This window comes from Piliocolobus tephrosceles, chromosome 7, assembly GCF_002776525.5.
Source record: "Piliocolobus tephrosceles isolate RC106 chromosome 7, ASM277652v3, whole genome shotgun sequence".
In the NCBI taxonomy this organism is placed as follows: Eukaryota; Metazoa; Chordata; class Mammalia; order Primates; family Cercopithecidae; genus Piliocolobus; species Piliocolobus tephrosceles.
In genome coordinates, this window is record NC_045440.1 from 92180684 (window position 1) to 92205508 (window position 24825).

The 24825-nt window shown below is 35.1% G+C and overlaps 1 protein-coding gene across 4 annotated transcripts in view; it reads left to right on the plus strand.

The window, feature by feature from the left end:
• Positions 1-24825, plus strand: part of SLC26A7 (solute carrier family 26 member 7) — a 186029-nt gene that overhangs the window by 152343 nt on the left and 8861 nt on the right. For all 4 annotated transcript variants that reach the window (XM_023222931.2, XM_023222932.2, XM_023222930.2 and 1 more), the window contains 3 exons: positions 55-121; positions 3185-3322; positions 6093-6141. In XM_023222931.2, the coding sequence (XP_023078699.1) occupies positions 55-121; positions 3185-3322; positions 6093-6141 (254 nt within the window). The remainder of the gene's footprint in view (positions 1-54; positions 122-3184; positions 3323-6092; positions 6142-24825) is intronic.

Here is a 24825-nt window from a genome sequence, read left to right on the forward strand (position 1 = left end):
TTATATAATGATTAGGAAATGACTTGTTTTGTTTTCTATCTGCTTTAATTTTAGAGCAATGACTCTAAGTATAAAAAACATGAAAGAAATGGAATTTAAAGTGAAGACAGAAATGGACAGTGTAAGTTTAGTTTTACTTTTCCTTTATGCAATTGTTAATAATTTTGTGGGTCAGATAATTTTAAGATATCACAAAAATTAGATAAATTATGATAGTTAAAAATATAATTGTTTTTAATTAGTATAAACTTCGAATGGTACATATGTGATCACAATATATGTGACAAACGACATGCAACAAATCAATAGAACAAAAGAAAATCTCTTTGGATTCAGCATTCAAATAAAAGCGTAGCGTGGTTCCTAGAACTACAGTTCACTGTAGAATCATGGCCAAGATTGATTCAGGCATTTGGACACCTCTTTTCCATTACGGAGTTGCATAACGTAATCAAACTAAACTGATAGTCTATTCTGAATTAAGTCATGGAGAAAGATAGGAAATAGGAAAGGGAATGAAGCAAATTTGGTTCATGGTATTGCTTTTTTTTTTTTTTTTTTTAACTCAGTCAACTGTATGTTAGCAGAGGGTAATTCAGTCCAATGGCTACAGAATGCCAATAGAATTGGTTTCTTACACAGTGGGAACCTTTTTAAGGACACAACTTGTATAAACAGTCTTGCTCTGCTCATGCTTAGGAAAGCCAATTGATTATGTCTGAATTCTAGTTTGTTGTTCTAAAGGATGACTGTAACAGTTTAAAGTGAGGGGGAAAATGTTGACTTGAAATATTTTTGCCAATTAAAAAAACATTGCCCTCATTTTGAACCTGCTTTGTAAATGTTTGACTAACCTTTTTCCCTTTATTTTTCACATACACTTGTTTCAGTATCTCGTAATTCCCCTAAGGATAGAGTAAACTGGCCTCCCACCAGAAAGACCAGTGTCAGGGTATTTCCAAATAGACTGGAAGTAGGAAGTAGCATCAGGAACCCTCTGCAGTACCCAAGGGAATGGCTTATGTTTTTAATACTATGGAAAGATTTGTTTCACAGAGAGCTATTTGGGTTCAGGGCCTTCCAGGGTGTTCTAGGCTCAAGTTTTCCACCAACTTTGCCTTTTGTTTCTTTCCTTAATTTTTCCATGGGAATTTAGTGCTTGTGCAAAGCCCCAGACTGACTTTTGGGCCCCTGAAGTCCCCTGTGTATCCACACCACAAGTACACATATATTAGCCCTGACCTCCTTAGCTTTGAGACTGAATTTGGCTTTGGATTTGACTATTTTCGGCTTAAAAATCACTGTTTAATAAATTCTGTCTAATCCTTAACTTCTTCTTGGGCTAAACATGTAGAGAAGTGAATGAGGGGATTTGCGGGAAGATGAAAATGCTAGAAATTTCTCCACATCTTTAAGTCTTGATTGGTTTCGGTCTAGTCACTGACCTGAATAATTGTTTCACATGGAGATTTTAATTTTATTATAATATTACATCTCTCTAATTTCTCAATGTTTTTTATAAAAAATAAAAGGGACAACACTAAGATAAAGCAAGAGTTGAATGTAAGTTCTCAGGTGGAATTTTCAGCTAAATTAAAATAATCTGTCATTTATCTTTTCCATTTTGCACTCTTCCGCCTCTTCTTCATGTGAAATGACCCTTCATGATTTGAGAGATCTCTTCCCACTCAGTGAATTTAACCCCACTGATAATTTCTTTTCTAGAACAATTTGAATCTCTATTCTTTAACAAATACATTTTTTTCATATTAACTTAAAACAACACACTGGCACAATCACGTAGTTCAGGGTTGTCCAATCTTTTGGCTTCCCTGGGCAACACTAGAAGAAGAATTGTCTTGGGCCACACATAAAACACATTAACACTAATGACAGTTGATGAGCTAAACAAAAATTGCAAAAAAAGTCTTATAATGTCTTAAGAAAGTTTATGAATTTGTGTTGGGCTGCATTCAAAGCCATCCTAGGTGGCATGTGGCTCACGGGCCATGGCTTGGACAAGTTTGATGTAGTGTGATTAGAGGGTCAGGCTAAGCTTTGGTGCTTTGTGATGACTAATATGACAGGCCTAAGAGTTAATTTTTATTTTTTGTTTCTAAGAGGTTTACTCTTGTCCGAACATTAGTTTGACAACTTAAGGTCTGTTTGTTTTCTTGAGTTATTTGTTGCAAATCTCCTCACTTTGCAGAGTTCAATCAGTTTTGTAACTATAGGAACTTTTTGAGATTTTCTAGTTTAAACATTTGTCTCACTTTTGGAAATGAGGGAACTGAGAGAAGTTAAATGAATTCTCCAAATTAACATACTTAATGTTTTCTTTCTTTCATACTTCTATCCTCTGTCTGTATGCACCGCTATTCTTTGCATCTCCTCTTCTATGGAAGTAAAGCCTGAAAGAGTATTGCTTACTTAGTTGATAAAGAGTTGTCATTTTGTAGAATTTACCCTCCTTTCCATTTCTAGATCAGACACTTGCCCCAAAGGTCATAGAGAAGACTGTTTTAGTTGCGCATCACCAAGTGATGGGAAAATGGGCAAAGCAGACACCTTTTGTGTCAAAACTTTTCCTTCTTCCTTTCTGCATCGCTCACCACATCCTGGCAATCCAGTTCCTAGGCCTGCCCAAAGTAAAGTTATATTCCTACTACTACCTGTAGGTCTCTGTCTTCAAATTACAACTATTAATCACCTGTAAAGTATTTCAGCTGAAGGAAAGCTATGTCATTATGAGGTAAATGACTGATGGTTGACCCTTTAGGACACATTTTTCATTAAAAAAAGTACTGATGGTTAAGTAAATTAATTTTTAATTGATAGATTGAATCAAAGAAATACTTTTTAAAGGATAGGACTTCCTGGAACTCTTTGGATAGTCTAGGCTACTGCCTCCCGAAAAACCAGCTAGGAAGAATAAGGGCCACTTTCTGAAAAGCTGCCAACTTATCTTGCCATTATTAATGTTTCTTAGTAAACAGGAAATATGTATTTCCCCTAAGGAAGTGTGATAGTACATTAAGGCCTCTAAATACATTTTAGTAATCAAAATGTTAATTGAGAGATTGCTCATAAAACTGAGTGACATTTAGACCTCATTGTTTGTTGGCTATAATTCTCTATTATTTAATTCAGAGTTCTAAATCTGTTTCTTTTTCTCCTCTAAAAGGAAAACCTGCAGCAGGTGAAAATTATCTCAATAAACAACCCGCTTGTTTTCCTGAATGCAAAAAAATTTTATACTGATTTAATGAACATAATCCAAAAGGAAAATGCCTGTAATCAGCCACTCGATGATACCAGCAAGGTAGGATCAGTGGTTTGATTAGAATGTCATACTACATGTAACCTTATATCATGACAATGAAACATATATCAAGTAAGTAATAATACATCACACAAGTATTTCGAGACCTCTCCCTTCAGCAAAATCTATGATTATTTGATTCTTTTAGTTGATTTTTAGGTAATCACTCTCTTGTTCATTCATTCATTTATTCAGCATGTATTTAGTGGACATGTGTCGCAGGTACTATAGCACTGAAAAGAATAAATAAGGCAAATGATCTAATTTAATGGATCTCTTAACCAATCTCCAGAGGATTTTTTGTTTTGTTTTTGTTTTTGGATGGAGTCTTGCTCTGTCGCCCAGGCTGAGTTCAGTGGCGCCATCTAGGCTCACTGCAAGCTCCGCCTCCCGGGTTCACGCCATTCTCCTGCCTCAGCCTCTTGAGTAGCTGGGACTACAGGCACCCGCCAGCAGGCCCAGCTAGTTTTTTTGTATTTTTAGTACAGACGGAGTTTCATGGTGTTAGCCAGGATGGTCTCAATCTCCTGACCTCATGATCCGCCCGCCTCGGCCTACCAAGTGCTGGGATTACAGGTGTGAGCCACCGCACCTGGCCGAAAGGATCTTTTTTTAAAACCAAAAAAAGGCATTAGAACTAACTCTAAACATGATGGAATATGATAAATGACTTCAGAGATGCATAAACTGTTGCAATCATTTTAATAATATTATTATAAAATTCCAGAATTCTTTATCTCCATTTATGCTGTCAATTAACAGAGATACTGAATCAAATCTGCATCAATATGATTTAATATAAATAAGCTCTCTATTATCATTTGAATCCTTAAGCCCTCTGTAATGTTAGGAGTGTGGCCTTTGAGGCCAAGCTGCCTGGGTATGCCACTTACTACCTGTGGAATTTTGAGTTGTCGAATCTTTGTTCTTCAGTTTTCTCACATGTAATTGAGATGATTAAATGAGTCAATGAAGGCAAAGCATTTAGAATAGTGCTTGGCCTACTCAACACTGTAACATCTTAGTTAGCATTATTAGTTTGGTTGACTGCTGTCTCCATGAAACTTTCCTTGACTCCTCTAGAGCACAAGGATTGTTTCTTTTTCTTGTGTCCTTGAGCTACTTATTCCCAGTCATTTAGGTACATAGAAGATCTTGACCCTCCCATTTCTGATGTCTTAGGAGCTGTCCTGAACCACATTCTTGTCCCTTACAGTTTCACACTTCGGCCTTTGGGCCTTACCCTAATTTGTACCATAGAAGCCTTATATACAGGATCAGATATGTAATTTATAGGGGCCCAGTGCAAAATGAATATGTGAGGTCCCCTGTTCAACAATTATTAAGAATTTCAAGATGGTGACAGAATATCATTAAACCAGATTGGAGACCTTTCTAAGTGTGGGCCCCTTTTGGGAGGAAAACTGTGGAGGTAAAGTGCCCTTCTCATCACACTGTATCAAGGGTACCTACAATCAACATGATTTATCAACATGTTTATTCTACCTTGATCACCTGGGTAAGGGAGTGTTTGCCAGGTTTCTCCACTGTAAAGTGACTCCCTTCTCTTTATTCTGTGCTCTCCGGAAGAAAGTCACTGTGTGCAGCCCACACTTAAGAAGCATGGAGTTATGATCCACCACCTTAAGGGTCGAATATCTACATAAATTATTTTGAAGTTCTTTTCCACGGGAGATTTCAGATGAAGTATTTTTAAGACAAGGGAAAGGAAACTCAAGTTCACTGAATCTCTCTCAGGGGCCAGTCCCTTTAGTCAGGCTAACTTAATCATCACCAGCCCTGAGATGTAAGTGGCATTACCTGAATGTTACATAAAAAGGGAGGTAGAAATCGAGAGAGATAAAATAACCTGATGGAAATTGTATAGCTGATAACTGTGAGTCAGGCTTAAAATACATAAGCTGTGGCTATAAAGAAGAGAAAACAGAGGTTCTGTAGTCAGCCTTTAAGATAAAAACTCATCCTGTGAGAGAAGCAGTGTATTGTAGTGGTTGGGAACAAGAGGCTTGGAATTGGAAGGGCATGAACTTTGGTTCTAACCCATGCTCTTACTAGCTTTGTGACTTTGGTGAAGTTATTTAACTTTCTTAATCTTTGACTCTCTTATATAAAAAATAAAATTTGTCACTTCATACAATTTTTCTGAGGATTAAATAATTAGTGTGAAGTCCTTGGCATACAGTGAGGACTGAAGAAGTATCAACTGCTATCATCATGATTAACAAAAATAGCAATAGTACATTATTTGCGAAGTAGATAGCACATGATCTCATTAGGGGCATCAATTATTGTCAGACAAGATTAACTGTAGGATACAGAGCTGGTTTTTTGTTTGTTTTTTAATCCAGCATTTTCATGTAGTGGTAATATATATGATCAGTGGTTCTCTCTCTTAAAATGCAATGTTAATAAAGATGATTTCTGATTGAATATGTTATTTTAAAAATGTGCAAATGTTTAATTTCTAATCCAAAATCAAAACAAACTTAGTCTTGCGGGAAATATTCTGAAGAAGACAGTCTTACTGATAACATAAATTATTTACTGAATTGCTATATACTTATAATTAATTATCATTTTATTATTTCAAAGTTTGTTTTATACATTATTCTGAAAAGAATGCTAGTGAAAAATAATTTTGGAGACTACTTTTTTGTTATTCTTTCTAAATAGAAGAATGATGTGATATTTTTCAGACAGAAGTAAAATTTTATAACATTTTTCTTCTTAATGTTTGTTTTTATTTTAGTGTGAACAAAACACGTTGCTCAATTCCCTATCCAATGGCAACTGCAATGGTGAGTTAGCTTTAAGGAAAAAGAAAATCTAAGTGTTTGACTTGAATATAGACCAGAGAATAAAATCTTCCCCTTCTCCTCATCTGCCTCCCTCCTCTGTTCTTCTTCCTCTTTTCTCCTAATTTTCCTCCTTCCTCTACTCTCCTCCTCCCTTCTACTGGCTTTAGCTTAAGCTTACGTTACCAAATAAGCACTAATACTTTTATTTGCAGAAAATAGATTTAGCCATTTGGCTCCTTCTCCCTTCTCTACTCTTTCTTTCTCCCTCCTCCTCTCCTGTCTTCTCCCTCTCCCCTTCACTTCTACTGTTCTTTCTCTTCCTCCTCTGTCTTCTTCTTTCTTCCTTTTTTTCTATTTTCTCCATCTCCTCTTTCTCTCTTCATTCTTTTCTTCCTTTTTCTCTTTACTTCTTCCCCTTCCCTATTCTCTCGTCAATCTCCTCCTCTTTTCTTCTTCCCTCCTCTCTCCTTTTCCCTCTCCTTCTTCTTCCTCCTCTCCCACCTCTTTTCCTTTTCTCTCCTCTTTCCTCTCCTTCTTTTCATTTATTTAAATGTTTGACCCACAAATTGAAATTCATGGCATTAGTGTAGTTTTAATATGGATGAGGATTTATCATGAAATATATCTTTGAATACATTTTGGATCTCCACCCAAAACAAACCAGCAATTTAAAGCTATTACATGTTCGGATTTACCTGCAAAATCAGGTGACAAGAACAAATGTTTTGATGGTGGATGCTTGTTAAATTACCAGGTCAAAGTTCTCTAGAAGTTTAATTATCTTTCTTTGCAAACTGATGAATTGATGTGACCACTGTCTCGGTATAGAGAAAATTAAAAGATATACAAGAAAATATGGATGAGAAGTGTTGTGATATTATAACTAAATGATAACAAGAGTTGAAACAAATTTGTATATTTATCTTTTAATTTGATATTTACTAAGATTAAAGCCTCAGTGTAGTTAAATTATTCATAATTGTGACTTTTATTTAATATAAAAGGTTTTACAAAAATCTCTTATTTTTTTGTTTCCTGCAATATTTGCTTAGCCAATTTATTCTAAGTAGGTGGAAATAAAAGTGATTTTTATTGGAAGTCTTTGATAAATATCTAGTTGTATTATTTTTATTTTGAATTTTTGGAAATAATTTTAGTTACAAATGTGTTAGATTTTTAAAAAGTGTTACTAATGGAATGACATCTATTACCTTAAACATATGCTTCAAAATAACTATATTCTTTTTAGCATGGAGCTAAAGAAATAACGTGATTTTTAAAAGAATGAAATAGTATATATTTTTCTGTTATTAGATCACAAGTTTGAAGAAATAGGTTGATGCTGAAAATTCAGGGTGAAAACTGGATTTTTTTAACTTCTCTTTTTCTTAAGGGGAAGTCAATTATGAATCTATTTTTTAAATTTACTTTAAATAACTTATTTTATTGTAGATTCAGGGGAGACATGTGCAGGTTTTTATTACATTGGTATATTGATTAATACTGGGGTATGGCTTCTAGTGAATCTATCACCCAAATAGTGAAAATAGTACCCAGTAGGTAGTTTTTCAACTTTCTCCTCATCTTCTATCCTCCCTACTTTTGGAGTTCCCAGTGTCTATTATTTCCATGTATATGTCCATGTGTACTTATTGTTTAACTTCCACTTATAAGTGAGAACATGTGGTATTTGGTTTTCTATTTCTGAATTAATTCACTTAAAATAGTGACCTCCAGCTCCATCTGTGTTGCTGCAAAAGACATAATTTCATTCTTTTCTATGGCTGTGTAATATTCCATGTTGTATATATAGTACATTTTCTTTATCCAGTCCACTTAGGTTGATTCTGTGACGTTTCTATTGTGAATAGTACTGTGATAAACATAAGACTACGGGAGTTGTTTTTTTTTTTTTTTTGATAAAATGATTTCTTTTCCTTTGGGTAGATACCCAGTAGTGGGATTGCTAGGTTGAATGGTAGTTCTCTTTTTAGTTCTTTGAGAAATCTCCATACTGTCTTCCATGGTGGAGGGCAGGGCTTGAACTATTCCCACCCACAGTGTGTAAGCATTTCCTTTTCTCCGTATACTTACCAACATCTGTTAGTGTTTGACTTTCTAATAATAGCCTTTCTGACAGGTGTGAGATGGTATCTCATTTGATTTTGATTTGTATTTCTCTGATGATTAATGATGTTGAGCATTTTTTCATGTTTGGTGGTTGCATGTGTGTCTTCTTTTGAGAAGCATCTGTTCATATCTTGCTCAGTTTTTAATGGGGTTATTTTCTCTTTCTCACTGGAGTTCAAATTCCTTATAGATTCTAAATATTAGTCCTTTGTTGGATGCATAGTTTGCATATATCTTTTCCCATTCTCTAGGTTGTCTGTTTAATGTGTTGGTTGTTTCTTTTGCTGTGCAGAAGGCCTCTAGTTTAACCTAAGCCCCATTTGTCTACTTTTGTTTTTGTTGCATTTGCTTTGAGATCATAGTCATAAATCTTTTGCTTACAGCAATGTCCAGAAGAGTTTTTCCTAGGTTTTCTTCTAGAATTTTTATAGTTTCAGGTCTTATATTTAAGTCGTTAATCTATCTTGAGTTAATTTTTGTATATGGTGGAAGTAGGGGTCCAGTTTCATTTGCCTGCATGTGGCTAGCCAGTTTTCCCAGAACCATTTTTGAATGAGAAGTCCTTTCTTCATCTTTAATATTTGTTGATATTGTTGAAGACGAATAGGTTACAGGTATGTGGATTTATTTCTGGATTCTCTATTCTGTTCCATTGATCTATGTATCTGTTTTTGTACCAGTACCATGCTTTTTTGGTTACTATACCTTGTAGTATAGTTTGAAGTTGGATAATGTGAAGTTTCCAGCTTTGTTCTTTTTCCTTTAGGATTGCTTTGCCTATTTTAGCTCCATTTTGGTTCCATATGAAGTTTTGAATTATTTTTTCTATTTCTGTGAAAAATTATATGTGTTAGGAATTGCATTGGATCTGTAGATTGTTTCAAGTAGTAGTAATTTTAATGACATGGATTCTTCATTTCCATGACCATGGGACATTTCTCCACTTGTTTGTGCCATCTGCAATTTCTTTCATCAGTGTTTCATAGTTCTACTCGTAGAGGCCTTTCACGTCCTTGTTTAAATGTATTCCTAGGTATTTTTTTTTTTTTTTTTTTGTGGAAGTTGTGAATGGGGTTGAGTTCTGGATTTGGTCTTTCAGCTTTGTTGGTGTACATAAATGCAACAGCTTTTGTGCATTAATTTTGTATCCTGAAACTTTACTGTATCATTCATTAGTTCCAGAAATCTTTTGGCAGAGTCTTTAGAGTTTTCTAGGTATAGAATTGTATCATTTGTAAAGACAGATAGTTTGACTTCTTCTTTTCCTATTTGGATATTTTTTATTTCTTTCTCATGCCTGATTTCTCTGGCTAGCACTTCCAGTACTTTGTTCAATAGGCATGGTGAGAGTGGGCATCCTTGTCTTGTTCTAGTTCTAAAGAGGAATACTATCAGTCTTTGCTCATTCAATAGACATAGACTGCTTTTATTATTTTGATGTATTTTCCTTTGATACCTAATTTGTTGAGGGTTTGTGTCATGAGGGGATGTTGCATTTTATTGAATACTTTTTTCTGAATTTATTAAGATAATCATATTGTTTTTGTTTTTAATTCTGTTTACGTGGTGAACCACATTTATTGATTTACAAATGTTGAACCATCCTTATGTCCCTGGAATAAAACCCACTTGATCACAATGAATTTTTGTTTCTGATGTGCTGCTGCATTCACTTTGCTACTATTTTGTTGAAAATTTTTGTGTCTTTATTCTTCAGGGATATTGGACTTCAGTACTACTTTTTTATTGTGTCCTTACCAGATTTTGGCATCAGGATGACACTGGTTTCAAAGAATGAGTTAGAGAGACTCTCTCTTCCTCAATTTTTTGGAATAGTTTCAATGAGCTTGGCACCAGTTCTTCATTGTATGTCTGGTAGAATTCGCCTGTGAATCCATCTGGTTCTGGACTTCTTTTTGGTTGGTAGACTTTTTTTTAATTACTGAATAAATCTCATAATTATTTATTGGTCTGATTAGGATTTCAATGTCTTCCTGGTTCAATCTTGGGAGGTTGTATGTTTCCATGAATTTATCCATTTCCTCTTTGTTTTCTAGTTTGTGTGCATAGAGATGGTCACAGTAGTCTCTGAGGATCTTTTGGATTTCTGTGCTGTCAGTTGTGATGTCACCTTTACCATTTTTCATTGTGCTTATTTGAATCTTCTCTCTTTTTTTCTGTTGGTTTATCTAGTTAATAGTCTATCAATTTTGTTTAGCCTTTCAAAGAACCATTGTTTCATTTCTCCTTGGTATTTTTTTTGTCTCAATTTCATTTAGTTTTATTCTCATTTTTGTTATTTCTTTTCATCTACTAGCTTTGGGTTTGATTTGTTCTTATTTGTCTAGTTCCTTTGGATATGATATTAGGTTGTTAATTTGAGATCTTCCTATCTTTCTGATGTAGACACTTAATGCTATAAACTGTCCTCTTAACACCGTGGTTTTTTTGTTTGTTTGTTTGTTTTTTTGTTTTTTGGGTTTTTTTTTTTTTTTTGCTGTATCTTTGAAGTTTTGGCATGTTGTATCTCTATACTGATTTGTTTCAAAAATACTTTTTATTTCTACCTCAATTTCATTGTTTATTCAAAAGCCATTCAGGAGCAAGTTGCTTAGTTTCCATGTACTTGTGTGATTTTGAGAATTCCTCTTAGTATTGATTTATACTTTTATCCCACTGTATTCCAGAAAGATGCTTCATATGATTTGAATTTTTTTTGAATTTATTTAGATTTGCTTTATGATCAAGCATGTGGTCAATTTTACAGAATGTTCCATTTGCAGATGAGAAAAATGTATATTCTGTGCTTATTATGTGAAATGTTCTGTAGTTGTCTATTAGGTCTATCCAGTCAAGAATCCAATTTAAATCCAGAGTTCTTTTGTTAGTTTTCTGCCTCAGTGATCTTTCTAGTGCTGCCAGTGGGATATTGAAGTCCCCCACTATTATAATTTGACCACTGTCCCTTTTCTTAGGTCTAGTCGTATTCATTTTATAAATCGGGGTGCTTCAGTGTTTGATACATATATATTTAGGGAGAGTTAAATCTTCTTGTTGAATCGAAACCTTTAATCATTATATAAGGCCTTCTTTGTCTTTCTTTTTTTTTTGCCTCTGTTGGTTTAAAGTCTGTTTTATTTGCTACAAGAACAGAAACTCCTGTTCTTTTATGTTTTCCAATTGTGAGATAGATCTTTCTCCTCTCCCCTTTCTTTAAGCCTGCGAGTGTCATTACACATAAAATGAGTCTATGGAGGAAGCAGATGGTTGGGTCTTAAAAAAAAAATCCATTTTGCCAAGCCATGTCTTTTAAGTGGAGCATGTATGCCTGTTATATTCAAGGTTAATATTGATATGTGAGGTTTTGTTCCTGTCATAATGTTGTTACCTAGTTGCTTTGTAGTCTCAAATGTGTAATTGCTTTATAAAATTTGTGAACTTTGTACAAAATATGCTTTCATGGTGGCAAGTATTGTCCTTTCATTTTCATGTTTAGAACTCTTTTGAACATTTCTTGTAGGGCTAGTCTGGTTGTCTTTAGCATTTCCTTGTCTGAGAAAGACTATTTCTCCTTCTTTTATGAAGCTTAGTTTGATAGAATATAAAATTCTTGGTTGGCCTTTTTTTTTCTTCAAGAAGGTTAAAAATAGACCTCCAACCTCTTCTGACTTGTAATATTTCTGCTGAGACATCTACTGTTAGTGTAATGGGATTTCTTTTATAGGTAATTTAGCCCTTTTTTCTAGCTGTCTTTAAGTTTTTTTTTTTTTTTTCTTCATGTTGGCCTTGGGCTGTTTGATGACTCTGCTTCAGTGATATCTTCTACAGTATCTCACATGTGTTTTCTGAATTTCTTGTATCTGGATAATTAGCTTACCTGCAAGATAAAAGACATTTCTCTGAACTATTTGCTAAAGTATGTTTTTCAAATTGCTTACTTTTCCTTCTCTCTCGGGAATGCCTATAAGTTACAGGTTTAGTTGTATTACTTAATTTCAAATTTCTTAAAAGGCTTTGTTTGATTGTTAAAGTACTTTTTTCTTTATTTTTCTGTCAGGGTTAATTTGAAAGACTAGTCTTCAAGGTCTAAAATTAATTTTTCTAGTATATTATTAAAGCTTTCAAATGTGTTTTGAAATTCCTTTAGCGAGTTGTTTAATTCTAGGTGCTCTATTTGGCTTTTATAAAAATATAGCTATCTTTCAAATCCTGAATTGTTTTCCAGTTTCTTTGTGCGGGTTTTCAACTTTCTTCTGGATCTCACTGAGTTTCTTTTGAATCTACATTTTGAATTCCTTACCTGTCATTTTGGACTTTTCCTTTTGGTTAGAATCAATTGCTAGAAAGCTAGTTTGATCCTTTGGAGGTTTCAAGACACTCTGTCTTTTTGTACTGCAGTAGTTCTTTCACTGATTCCTTCTCATCTGAAGGAACTCTTGCTTATTTTTGAGTTTTATATAGTTTGGATGGGACTTTTACATTTTTCATTCTTTTTTCCCTTGAGGGTATACTGCAGTGTATGTTTTTTACAATCCTTTGTCTTCATTTCTGGGTGCTTTCAGGGCAAGGTTCTGCATGAGTTCCTTGTTTGTGGACAGCTTCTGTGCACTGGCTTTCTGAGATGCTGCCTGTTGTAGTGGTATATTGAATGTAAAAGCCAAAACAGTATCTTCTGCAGGGCTGAGGGTGCAGGAGTCTCAAGTAGCTTTTCTCCTGCACTAGCACTATGTCCTTCTGGCAGCAGGTTTTTATTTTGTGGGGCAGTTCAGAGCTGGCTCAGTCTCCAGGAGGCTGAGGAGTGGAAGCACTCATTCTCATGGAAGGATGGCAAGGGGAGATCATGTTGGGCTATGAGTAGGTCTCCAGGGAAGGGGCAGTGGGGCGAGCACTGGATTCTAATGCTGAGCTGGCAGGAATGCAATTTACCTCCCTATCGCACCCCTGCCTTGGGGCTCATGACCTTCAGTTTATATAGACTTTGTCCTTTGGCTCGTGGCTGCAAAGTGGCTGCAGACTGTGGATAAAGCCCTCTGTCCACTCCCACTAAAACCAACTCAGGGCAGAGCCACCTTCCCCAGTCCAGAGCAGACAACTCTGTAGGTTATGTCCTCCATTTCAGGGCTGCAGCTGTTCTGTATAGGAAGGAGAAGTTGGTCCCTGCTCATTGTGCAATCCCAGGCAGGGTGGATTCACTTTCAATGGTGGTGGAGCTGCCATGAGAAGCACTTTCTCCAAGTGCTTTCCTTCACACATACCAGCCCCCAGCAGGGAGAACCTCTTCTGGGTCTGGAATAGTGAATGAGGGGAGTGGGAGATGATCACCTCTCCATGTCTGTTCCTGGCTGCTGGTGCTGCCCCCCTTCAGTGATTGGTACCACATCTATGCTTCCTTTGTCCCAAGGGGGGCTTGGTGAGCTGAGTGCCCACCCATAGAAGTGGCTGAAGGTTAGATCTCCAGGGGTCTGAAAGCTCCCCTGGGACCCACTGGTCCTCTGCACCTGCCAAAGTCAGAGTGGGTTGTAGAAGATGTTTGTGGGCAATCTGGTGGTACAGGGACTCAATGACACTGAATCTTCTGGCAGGGAAGAAGTCCACCATGGGTGCACAATTAGTTTGGTGCCATCTTAGCTTAGATCTGAGGAGAGTGAGGGCACACATGTGTGAGCTGGTCACCTGTTTCTTTGACCCTGAGAAGTTCTCAAGTTGCCACCAACAGCATTACACAGTCACAAGAGCAGAAGGACTCCCTAAGAGTTTGGCAGTCTGCAGATTGTCACAGGGGTGAGGGGAACAGAGAAGCACCCCCACCTATATTTTCTATAGAACTCTGAGTTCCTTGGCTGCCAATCTCTCAGATTTTGCTGCTTTTTTTGTATGCAACCCTGCTTCTTCTATTGGCATTTCTGACAGTTCCTGGCTCTCTTCCCTCAATATTCCATTCAGAACACGCCCATTAACCAACAACTTTGACCTAGTTTCTGAAGAGAACTGGTATCTGATGTCCCTATTCAGCCATCTTGAAAAAAATAAATTATGAATATTTTTAGAAAGCAAGAATGGCATGGTTACTGCCTTATTTCTCAAGTCTTAACTATTTTTCTTTTCCCATTGACTGTCTCTTTCATTTAACATTATTTCCCAAAGAATTTGGTGTTTGTTTCTATTATGGCTTTATCACTAGGCACAAAAACTTAATAGATGGTCAATTAATGAATAAATGGAAAAAAAGGAGCAAATAAGGGAGGGAGAGCAGGAAAAATGAAGGCAAAATCACTGAAGTCCAAATCATTACCTAAATACTTGTTAGGATTATATAGGGTCATATGGTGTATAAAATTAGCATCATTCCTTGGTAAGAGAGAAAAAGAAACAAGAAAGACATGAAATATATAATTATATTATAATGTATAATTATATATTTATATAAATAATATATATTATATATAATATAAAGTATATATAAATAGGCTCAGGAAGGAGAATGGCGTGAACTCGGGAGGTGGAGCTTGCAGTAAGCCAAGATCGCACCACTGCACTCCAGCCTGGGTGACAGAGTGAGACTCCGTCTCAAAAAAAAAAAAAAAAAAAAATCAAATCTTAGAAATGAATTTAAATAAAAATATATAGACCCACACAGGATGAAGGTGTAGAACTTTATTATGAGACATTAAAAATACCTGTAGCAAGTAAATATTCATAAATAAATGGAGGGAAACACAATGCCCATTGATTAGAATACTTGATATCAAAAAGCATAATTTCTAAAATTGATTTATAAATTTAGATTTAATATCAAGTAAAGTTTCAATAGAATATTTTAATGGCTTTTTACAGGCTTATTTACATTTTTAAATAAAAACGCAAATGGCCAAGAATAGTTAAGACACTTGAAGAATATGAACAAATGAAGGGTATGTCCTCTTAGCATTGAGATGTATTATAAAGCTCTAATAATCACTGCAGTGTAGTATTGGATCACAAATAAATAGGTCAATATGACAGAGTAGAGAGCTCAGAGGGGGAAAAGTCCTCACATGTATTGCTGTTTTATTTATGACAAAAATGGCACCATAGAGCACTGGGAAAGGATGGTCTTGTTGATAAATAATGCAGAGACAATTATGTATCTATATGAATGAAATTAGGCCCCTAATCCACACCATACCACACATATGTATGAGTTAGATCAATCTGAATATAGTAGACAAAATGTAAACTTAGAAGAGCATATAGGAAAATATCTTAAAAGAACTTGGAATAAGTAAATTATCTTAAAACAAGAAATATAAAGCATTAAGCATAAAGAAAATGATCATTAAACTTCACTATATTATTTTTAAGAACTTTTGTTTACCAGAAAGCACTATATAAAACATGAAAAAATAAGTCAGAGTGGAAGAAGATAGCTGTAACTTATAAAATGCAGAAAGGACTGCTTTCTACTACAAATTGACGAGTAAAAAAAGGCAGATGACTCAATAGAAAAATGAGCAAAAGACATGAACAGGCATTTCACGAAAAGGGATATTTTTTAAGTTACCAAAATACATATATATGAGAATATGCTTGACTTCACTATTATTATTCACAGCTATTGTTGGGGAAATGCAAATTAAATAACACTATATGTATGATATTGGTCAAAATAGAAAAATCTGACAATACCAAGGATTGGTGAGGATACAGGGCAACAAGAAGTCTCCTACAATGTTGGTGGTAGTATAAACTCTTACAAGTTGAGTATCACTCATCTGAAATGTTTATGACTGGAAGTGTTTTAGGTTTTGAATTTCTTTGGATTTTGGAATACTTACTTATGCATTATAAGGTATCTTGGGAATGAGACCCAACTCCAAACACGAAATTAATTTATGTTTTATGTACACCCCATACACATAGTCTGAAGGTAATTTTATACAATATTTTAAATAATTTTGTGCATAAAACAAAGTTTGTGTGCATTTAACCATCAGAAAGCAAATGATGTGGACAATCCATCTCCAGTTGTTTGGCATTACCATCACTCCTGACTGAATTTATATGCTACCAATAAGCAATCATTTTCTTACATTTATCCACATGTAAGTACTGAACAGTAACAATTATGACATGCCATTAAGATAGTAAAATGATGTGTTCAAGGTAACATAATGTCATGTTGACATTGAGAAAGTTTGGATTTTGGAGCATTTCAGATTTTGCATTTTCAGATTACCATCTGTGCATCCACCTTGGAAAATGGTTTGGCAATGTCTTATAAAGTTGAAGATACACATATCCTGTGATCAGCAATTCTGCTCTTAGTTGTACACCCTGAAGAAATGATAATTTATGTGCAGCAAAGTATACAAACAAGAATATTAATGACAATATTGTTTGTAACGATCCAAACATGGAAATAACTCAGGTGTCCAACTAAAGCAGCAGGTGCATAGAAATTGTGACATAAGTTATACAATTGAGTTTTTACTTAATATATTTGTTACATGTTATACCCACATAATAATGAAAATTATATACATCTTATAAACAATGTTGGGGAAAAAAGTAAGACAAATGAAAACATATTGTAAGGTTCTAATTTCATTCATATAAACTTAGATGAATAAAAAGCTGAATTATATTAGTTTTTGCACTTCTAAACACAATTGAGAAAAGAATCTCTTAATATTTGTATCTGGAAAAATATACAAGATTTTTCATAAAATTGTTTATTAATCCCCCAAAACCGGAAATAAGCAAAACACCCATTAGCAGTACAATGGACAATCAATATACAGAATGTTTTTGTAAGAAGATAAAATACATATTAAAATATCAATTGAATTACAGCATATCATATGTTGTAAATCAATATACAACATAATAAAATAGAATGTAAATATATGAATGAACTGCATGGACCCACATTAACATGGATGCATCTCAGATATCAGCTTTTCTGGTCTTTTCTAGTTTATTGTGGCAAATTTACTTTTACCTGCCTTGTGCTCTCGGAGAACACTTATGTAATACTAGAATAATACTTATTTAACTTGAGTGCCTTACTCTCTGAACTGAAAAATTTTTAGGGGAATTTCTTACTTCTGCATCCTGACCAGGCCCACTTTGCACAGAACAGTAGCTGATGGGCATGATCACCTTTGCTGGGTCTTCGTGAAACTCTTTGGTACCCAGTGGCCCTTTGATATTTGTCAGACACAGTTGATCAGAACACTTCTTCTGACATCCTCCTTCTCTCCCCTCCAAAGTTTCCTCGGTCCTCTTATCTCTCTCTCTTGTTCAAGTAGTGCCCTGCTCTACTCCCCTATGCTTTAAATGCTGAGGTTATGTGTACTGTGCTTATTTTTTATTTCACATCTTAATTTAATCCCTAAAACCTATAACTTGGTTTCATTACCTTTCATTTTCACTTCTGTGACTCTGATTCTGTCCTTAATTATGTTCGAAATGAATTAGTATTATTTTCATATTGTTTTTTATCTTCTGCTATGAGATAGCCTTTGTTGTATTCTATAGATAGAAAATACCCAGTATGTATGCGCATACCAGACAGAATAACAGATCAGAGCATTTTTTTTTCTATGAGCCAAAGTAGCCTCAGAACCCTCTCAACATGTTGTTGTAAAAAGCTACTACAAATGGAGTTGACATGCAGCTGAGATCTAATTGCCATTCCAGCTTTATTTCATTCTGTGATGTAATGACAGATTAATGTTAAATCACCTCTACTTTAAAAAAATCCCTCCTGTTCTTAATAAATTATAATGGTTTCCTTCTGAAGATCAAGTACCTACTCCCTAGTGTGGCACCTGAAAGCTTCCTTATCCTTCCAAATTGCTTCCCTTCTTATCACACATTGTACAAGTTCTCCATCCCAGCCAGACAAATCCATTTACTGCTCCAGCATCTAACTTAATCATCTCTGGGTCTAAGCCTTTATTTGGATTCTCATAACTAGAACCATCTCCCTTTTCTTCCAATCCAAATGTTATACTTTTTCTGAGGTTTAATAGGGAAGTAAAATATATTGAAGGGACACACTTCCTTTCAATCTTGTTAGGGAGAAAAAAGTCAACTAGATCCATATAGAAGAATACTCAGTCAAGTGCACACTGGAATTCAGTATCTTCACCTATAAAGTGGAATTCAATAGTAATAGTGAAACACAGAAATTACCACATGATTTAATCCATCACATATTACCTGTATGGTTATAGAGTCATTTTCCTCCTAACTAGATTTTAAGGTAAATAATGCATTTTTAGTTTCCATTGTATTATCCTTCATTGTCCAATGAACAAAATATTTGTATAGCAATTCACAGGGCATTATTCTCAATAACTAAAATAGGCAATAGGCAAATGCTCTACTCTTCATTTTAAAATAATTAAAATAATTACCTGAACACTCTTCATTTTACTGATGACATTGAGGCCCATAGGGGAGATGTAACTTGCTCTGGATCATGCAGCAAGTTAGGGGTAGAGGCAGGACTTAAGTCCCAGTTGAAAGTAGGCTATATACATGAAAGGGTACTTAAAATTGAGATTCAAGAAGATTGGTCTAAATGCAGCCTGCATGGAGGGAAGCAAGAATGATAGGGCGATAATAATCTAGAGAAGAGGAGTGAAGTTTCTATCTTCCTCTTCTTTGGTCACCAGGTTGTGAAAATGGAGATGAACGACTCAAAAGAGATTTCAGCAGTGTCATGAACAGCAGCTGGAACTGTTTGGGAGTTGAAGTAAGGGAGAGAATGATACAAATGATGATTCTGAAACTTTGAAACTCTCTAACTGGGAATAATAGTAAAGCCAGGAGAACAGCTAAAAGGAAAAGTGAGTTTAGGTGGGACAATGGTAAACTTAAGCTAAGTGAGGTCATCCAGGAGACATCAAGTGGGTTTTGGGGACTACAGAATACATGTAGAAGTGATTAAAGGAAGAAAAGATGTAAACTGAGTAAGGGAATGGGCAAGAAGGAAGAGAATTAAAAATAGCCCTCCCCACTAAAAATCGTTTCAGAAGGAAAAGATTTGTAGTTGAGCACATGATAGAATAATCAAAATATATGAAACAGGGTTACATCAAGTATGAAATGGAAATCATGCTATTTCTCTTAGTGAAAACTAAACTTTCTCAATTTACAGAGAAATCTTTCATTACCACTTTTACAGTTTGAGTCTCCAAAACACTTCAGTCAGTTTATGTCAATACCAAGATGCACTCTGTTGAGGTCTTTCTTAGCATTATGACTTGCTGGGTCTACCTCCACCACCTAGTCATCTACTTAACTTCCAATCATTATCAGGTCTCAGCTCACAGATCACATTCTTCCATTCATTCCTGCATTAATTCATGTTCTTGTTCACTCAGTTAATCTGTATTGTATATATGAACATCTAATAAATCCTGGGCACAACAATGAGTGCTGGATATTCAAGGATGAAGAAAGTAGACATGAATTCTGCCATCATAGACCTTGAAATCTAAACAAGTTCCCACCCTTATTACTCATTTCCCAAATAAGCAGTGCAGTTATATTAGTTTCCTATTGCTGCTGTAATAAATTGCCATGAATGCAGTGGCTCAAAACAGCGCAAATTTCTTATTTTACAGTTCTAGATGACAGAAGTCACTGAAATGAGTCTGGAGATAAAATCAAGTTTGGGCAGGGCTGCATTCCTAGAGGGTCTAGAGGAGAATTCATTTCCTTGCCCTTTCCAACTTTCAGAGGCCATCTGTATTCCTTGGTTCATGGCCCCGTCCTCCATTTGCAAGCCGCCAGTGTGACATCATCAAATCTCTCCTCTCTGATCCTCAAATATCAGAAGAGATGTGGTCTCTTCTGTCACTACATCTTCTCTGACCTCGAACCTCCTGTCTCCTTGTATGACACTGGGCCTACCTGAGAAATCTAGGATAACCTGCCCATCTCAACATCCTTAAATTAATCAAATCTACAAAGTCCCTTTTGCTATGTAAAGCAACATATTCGCAGTTTCTGGAGAGTCAAATGTGTGCATCTTTAAGAGGCATTATTCTGTCCACCACACAAGGTCTCCTTCACCTCCGTAGCATTTTCTGCACATCTCCAGCCCTCTTCGCACTTTAAATTACTAGTTCAACTGACTAGTTTCCCAACCTGATTGTGAGTCTGTTGAGGGCAGTGATCACTGTCTTCCTTGTTCGTCATTATACTTACATTTTCTAGGACACTAGAAATAGGGTAGGCACTCGAGAGTAGGCACTCGATACATCTATATTAGCTGACTGCTGGGAGAAAGGAAGGAAGGAAAGAAATGTTCAATAATATGTGCAGATGTTTTCCAAAGGGAATGTTGTGGTTTGTCTTAAATATTTCTTAACTTCTTATTTTCTTGAGAAATTTGAGATGTAAATCTGCTTTTCAATAGTTAATTGATATCAACAGAAAATACTTTCTTTTAAAAAATTATGAGTTACTCATGGACTGTCAAGAATCTTTTGAAGTATATAAAAAGCACTCTTAAATTATGCAACTATGAATATTTTTTAATTAAAGAAGTTAATGAATATTCCACAGGAGAGAGCTGACTTCCACAGTCTGGAGTTAATTGCCCACCCACACCTGATGGTTAATTTCTTTCTGAAATGTTGCTTTTTTGTAGATAAAGCCCATCATTTACCCCATTCCACATGGGAATAGATTAGTTGTCTCCTTTGCACATGCTCCAAGCTTACCTCATTTTGCTTAAGGCAGGTTATTAGCTGTGCATTCACATTACTCTTTTCTAGGATTACGTGATTTTTATTGCTCTGGTTGATTTACTTAGAAGTTTAGAACACAAGATTATAGCCATACAATTAGTGCAACGGCAGAACTGAAAGGATACTGTGTAAAAGAAAACTTCACTTACTTTTGGAAAAATGTTAGAAATGTCCATTGTATTTAAATTTTCGTTTGAGTGAATTGGTAATTTTACCATTAAGACTGTGTTATTTCATTTAGAAGAAAATCATGAATTGCTTCTCTTAAAATAACTTACTTAAACCACAACTACAAGGCATGAGCCTATTGTTTTGCTTTACTTTATTTTTATTTTTGGATGGCCTGAAAATATACACGTATTTCAATTAAAGGAATAGCACAGAAGGAGGTTAGATTAAAAAAAAAAAAAAAAAGATGAAGCAAACAATGGCACGAATACACTCTCAGACAATGGAAGGGACGTTTTAAAATCACTATTGATAAAGCCCCAAACACTTTCAGAGTTAATAATCTATCATCATGTACATTATGAGATAATTACAAGAAAATAAAGAAAATTGCAAGTACAATTTAGAAGTGAAATATGGTAGGATAGAAAAGGAAAAAAAAAAACTTGTTTAAGAATTTTCAGTACCATTTTATCACGATTTTCTCATCAATTAAATGCAGTTATCAATCTCTCTAAGTAACACATACACAGATTTTTTTTCACTGTAATATTTTTTAAGTTCAGAATGACAAATAAGTTTTTGATCAGCTAGTAGTGGCTTCCTGAAGCACTGAATTGATGGAAATTGTAAGGTCTTGTTTGACATCAGTGGAAAAAAATACCAAATTCATTAGCTATGTTTGCCGTGGCTGTGGATAGGGAGGATTGAATTCATGTCAGACAGTTATAGATAATAACTGCTAATATTCTTTCAGATTACAGTTTGTTTCTAGCAAGCCTGTCTTTTTTTTGCAGGGCAGGGGGGTGGTGGACAGAGTCTCACTCTGTTGCCCAGACTAGAGTGCAGTGGTGCTATCTCGGCTCACTGCAAGCTCCGTCCCCCAGGTTCACGCCATGCTCCTGCCTCAGCCTCCGGAGTAACTGGGACTGCAGGCACACACCACCACACCCGGCTAATTTTTTGTATTTTCAGTAGAGACGGGGTTTCACCATGTTAGCCAGGATGGTCTTGATCTCCTGACTTTGTGATCCACCTGCCTCGGCCTCCCAAAGTGCTGGAATTACAGACGTGAGCCACCGCGCCCGGCTGCAAGCCTGTCTTATAGACATTAGTATTATATTTGGTAGTAAATAGATAATAAGGCTTAAATATCTTAGAAAAATTCTTAATCTATTAATTCTTAATATTTAAGTTAAATATGAATGCTAATTTTTTCTATGGAAATTTTTGAACAAATAACTTTAGATTGCAGATTATTATGAAATATGTACTATTTTATAAAACAGGTATCATTTGGTAAGAACAAGACTGTATAAGTGGATTAATAAAGGACAAAATTTGATATCAATTTGTGTCATTGTTATTTTAAGATGTATTGTCAAATATGTCAGGGGTTTAAGTCTTTCATTTAATCAAAGCCATTGGATTTTTAAAACTTACTGATGATTTTCTTTATATTTAATGAGAGTACCCACCTTTAAGCAGTGATATGCTGGTGAATAGCAAATGATTCTTGGAGTGGGGATATAAGGTCAGATGGTGGAGAAGTTCTGATATGTGGCATTTGCCAATTTCCATGGTGTAAATATTTCTACTATCACTGATTTTAAGCTACCAACATGCTGTCATTAAGCATGGAAGATATATACACGATTGACTTTCAAGAACTGGCATCATCTGGCCCAACTCATTACTGACTTTAAAGAAACCATATAAATTTTATTTTCTAAAAAAAAGTTTGAAAAAGTCAACATAAGAAATCTTCACATATTAAGCTCCAATATACATTGTAAACATGATTAGTCTTACTAATTTTTAAATCTTACTTTGTAAGAAAACATCTAACTTCATTACATATATTTTACCTATGTATATTATATAACCTTTTAAGGTTTTCTCATAAAGTTTACCTAATATTTAATTGTTAGAGATTTTTATACTGTGAAAATTTAATAGAACATTTCCAAAAATGTATTTATGACCAGTCAACATTCCACTGTTGATTAGAACAAGTATTCTCTGCTTAGAGTATTTTTCTTTTTCCTTCAATCTTAATACTTTCCTATCTCTGATAATAAGCCAGGGTGTATTATATCTGAAAATATAAATAAAAGCCTCTGCATTAGTAGAGGTAAATCTTGTGTTTAATCAGCCAAATAATGAATGATAATGATTACAGCTGAGTGGTCAATAGATGAGCTATGTTATGGCTATTTTCAATGTTGCCTGAGGTTCTAGTTTACCATTTTAGGCCTATGGAAACATAGCCTGAATGTTCACTAACCACTTAGCCCCTCTTGCCCTGGGAGAAAGAGCAGAACAGAAGGCACTAATGGAGTGCCTGGCATATAGTTGGTCCTCATTAAATGGTTGAATGGGAGCAGAAGGAGTTTTAGATTTAAGCTGTCATTAGTGTTGGATTAAGGCTGTCCACATGGTTAGAATGCTTACACGTCTACATTATTTCTCCTTTTTGGAATCTGATATGTCCTGCAAGGCTGCTTTTTGCATGAAGCCTTCCCTGATTACTCCAAAGAGACTACACTGTTTTGTAAATTCACATTTTTATTCATTTTATCATTTTAATCATGTCATTTATATACCAATGCTATCCTTGACACTCAAAAGTATTATAAACTCCTAAAGAAAGGAATAAGACCTCACTCATGTTTGTTATCACTCACTGCTTAAAAAAATTACTCCTTAGAAATATTGATTATTTGGTGTTATTATCTTCTCCTTCTTAAACATAGTACAAACACAATATAGTTATTATTCAATTAATAGTATATTATTTGATTAATAAATATAAATATAGATCTAAAGATGAAACTGAAAACCAAGTCTTATACCTATCACTTTTCAAATACATAGAAATTACTTTGTAGCATTTCTCCTTTTCCTGACAGTTACTGTCATATATAAATTTTCAGTGTCATTTTTTATTTTCTGTTTTACTGCTTTCTTAAATCTGTAAGCAGGATTTTTTTTAATTGCACTATTTCCCTCATATTTTCTCCCAAATTGAGAAACAACCACAGTCCCACTTTTAGATAGTCACTATACAGAAAATCCTTGAACATTTTAAATGGCAATGCTATTGAAATTAAGAATTATTTTTTTCAGAGAATTTCATAATAGTTAATGAATTTGAATTTAAGTGATAGACTTTGCCTACAGTGGTGGGGGAATCAGCATGTGTGATCTGCTCTGAGAGCCACATCGCTCCTCAGAGGGACCCCAAATGTGGCCTGTCACTGTGAAGAAATAGGTCATATCATGTAAGGAAATCGTGGCCCTAAGAATGGCTATCAAAAAGAGGTCATGAACTCCTCAGTAAAATCTTATTGTTTTCATCAGGTAAATTCAGAGGCCAATTTACTATGAACCGAATGAAGCTTAATTTTCAGGGCCCGTCATACAGATCCCTTCCTTCCAAGGCTGTGGGACAAGCCCTAACAATGGAGTTTTTTTTTTTTTTTTTTCTTTTTTTAAGTGCGATTCCAAAATTGTATACACTTCAGGCACCACAAAACAGAGCTCTACTTTGGGCACGCCTATTAAGGAAACATTGTGATATTGTGGGAAAGGTACTATTCAGAATGTCTGGAGACTTTGCTTCTGTCTATGTTTA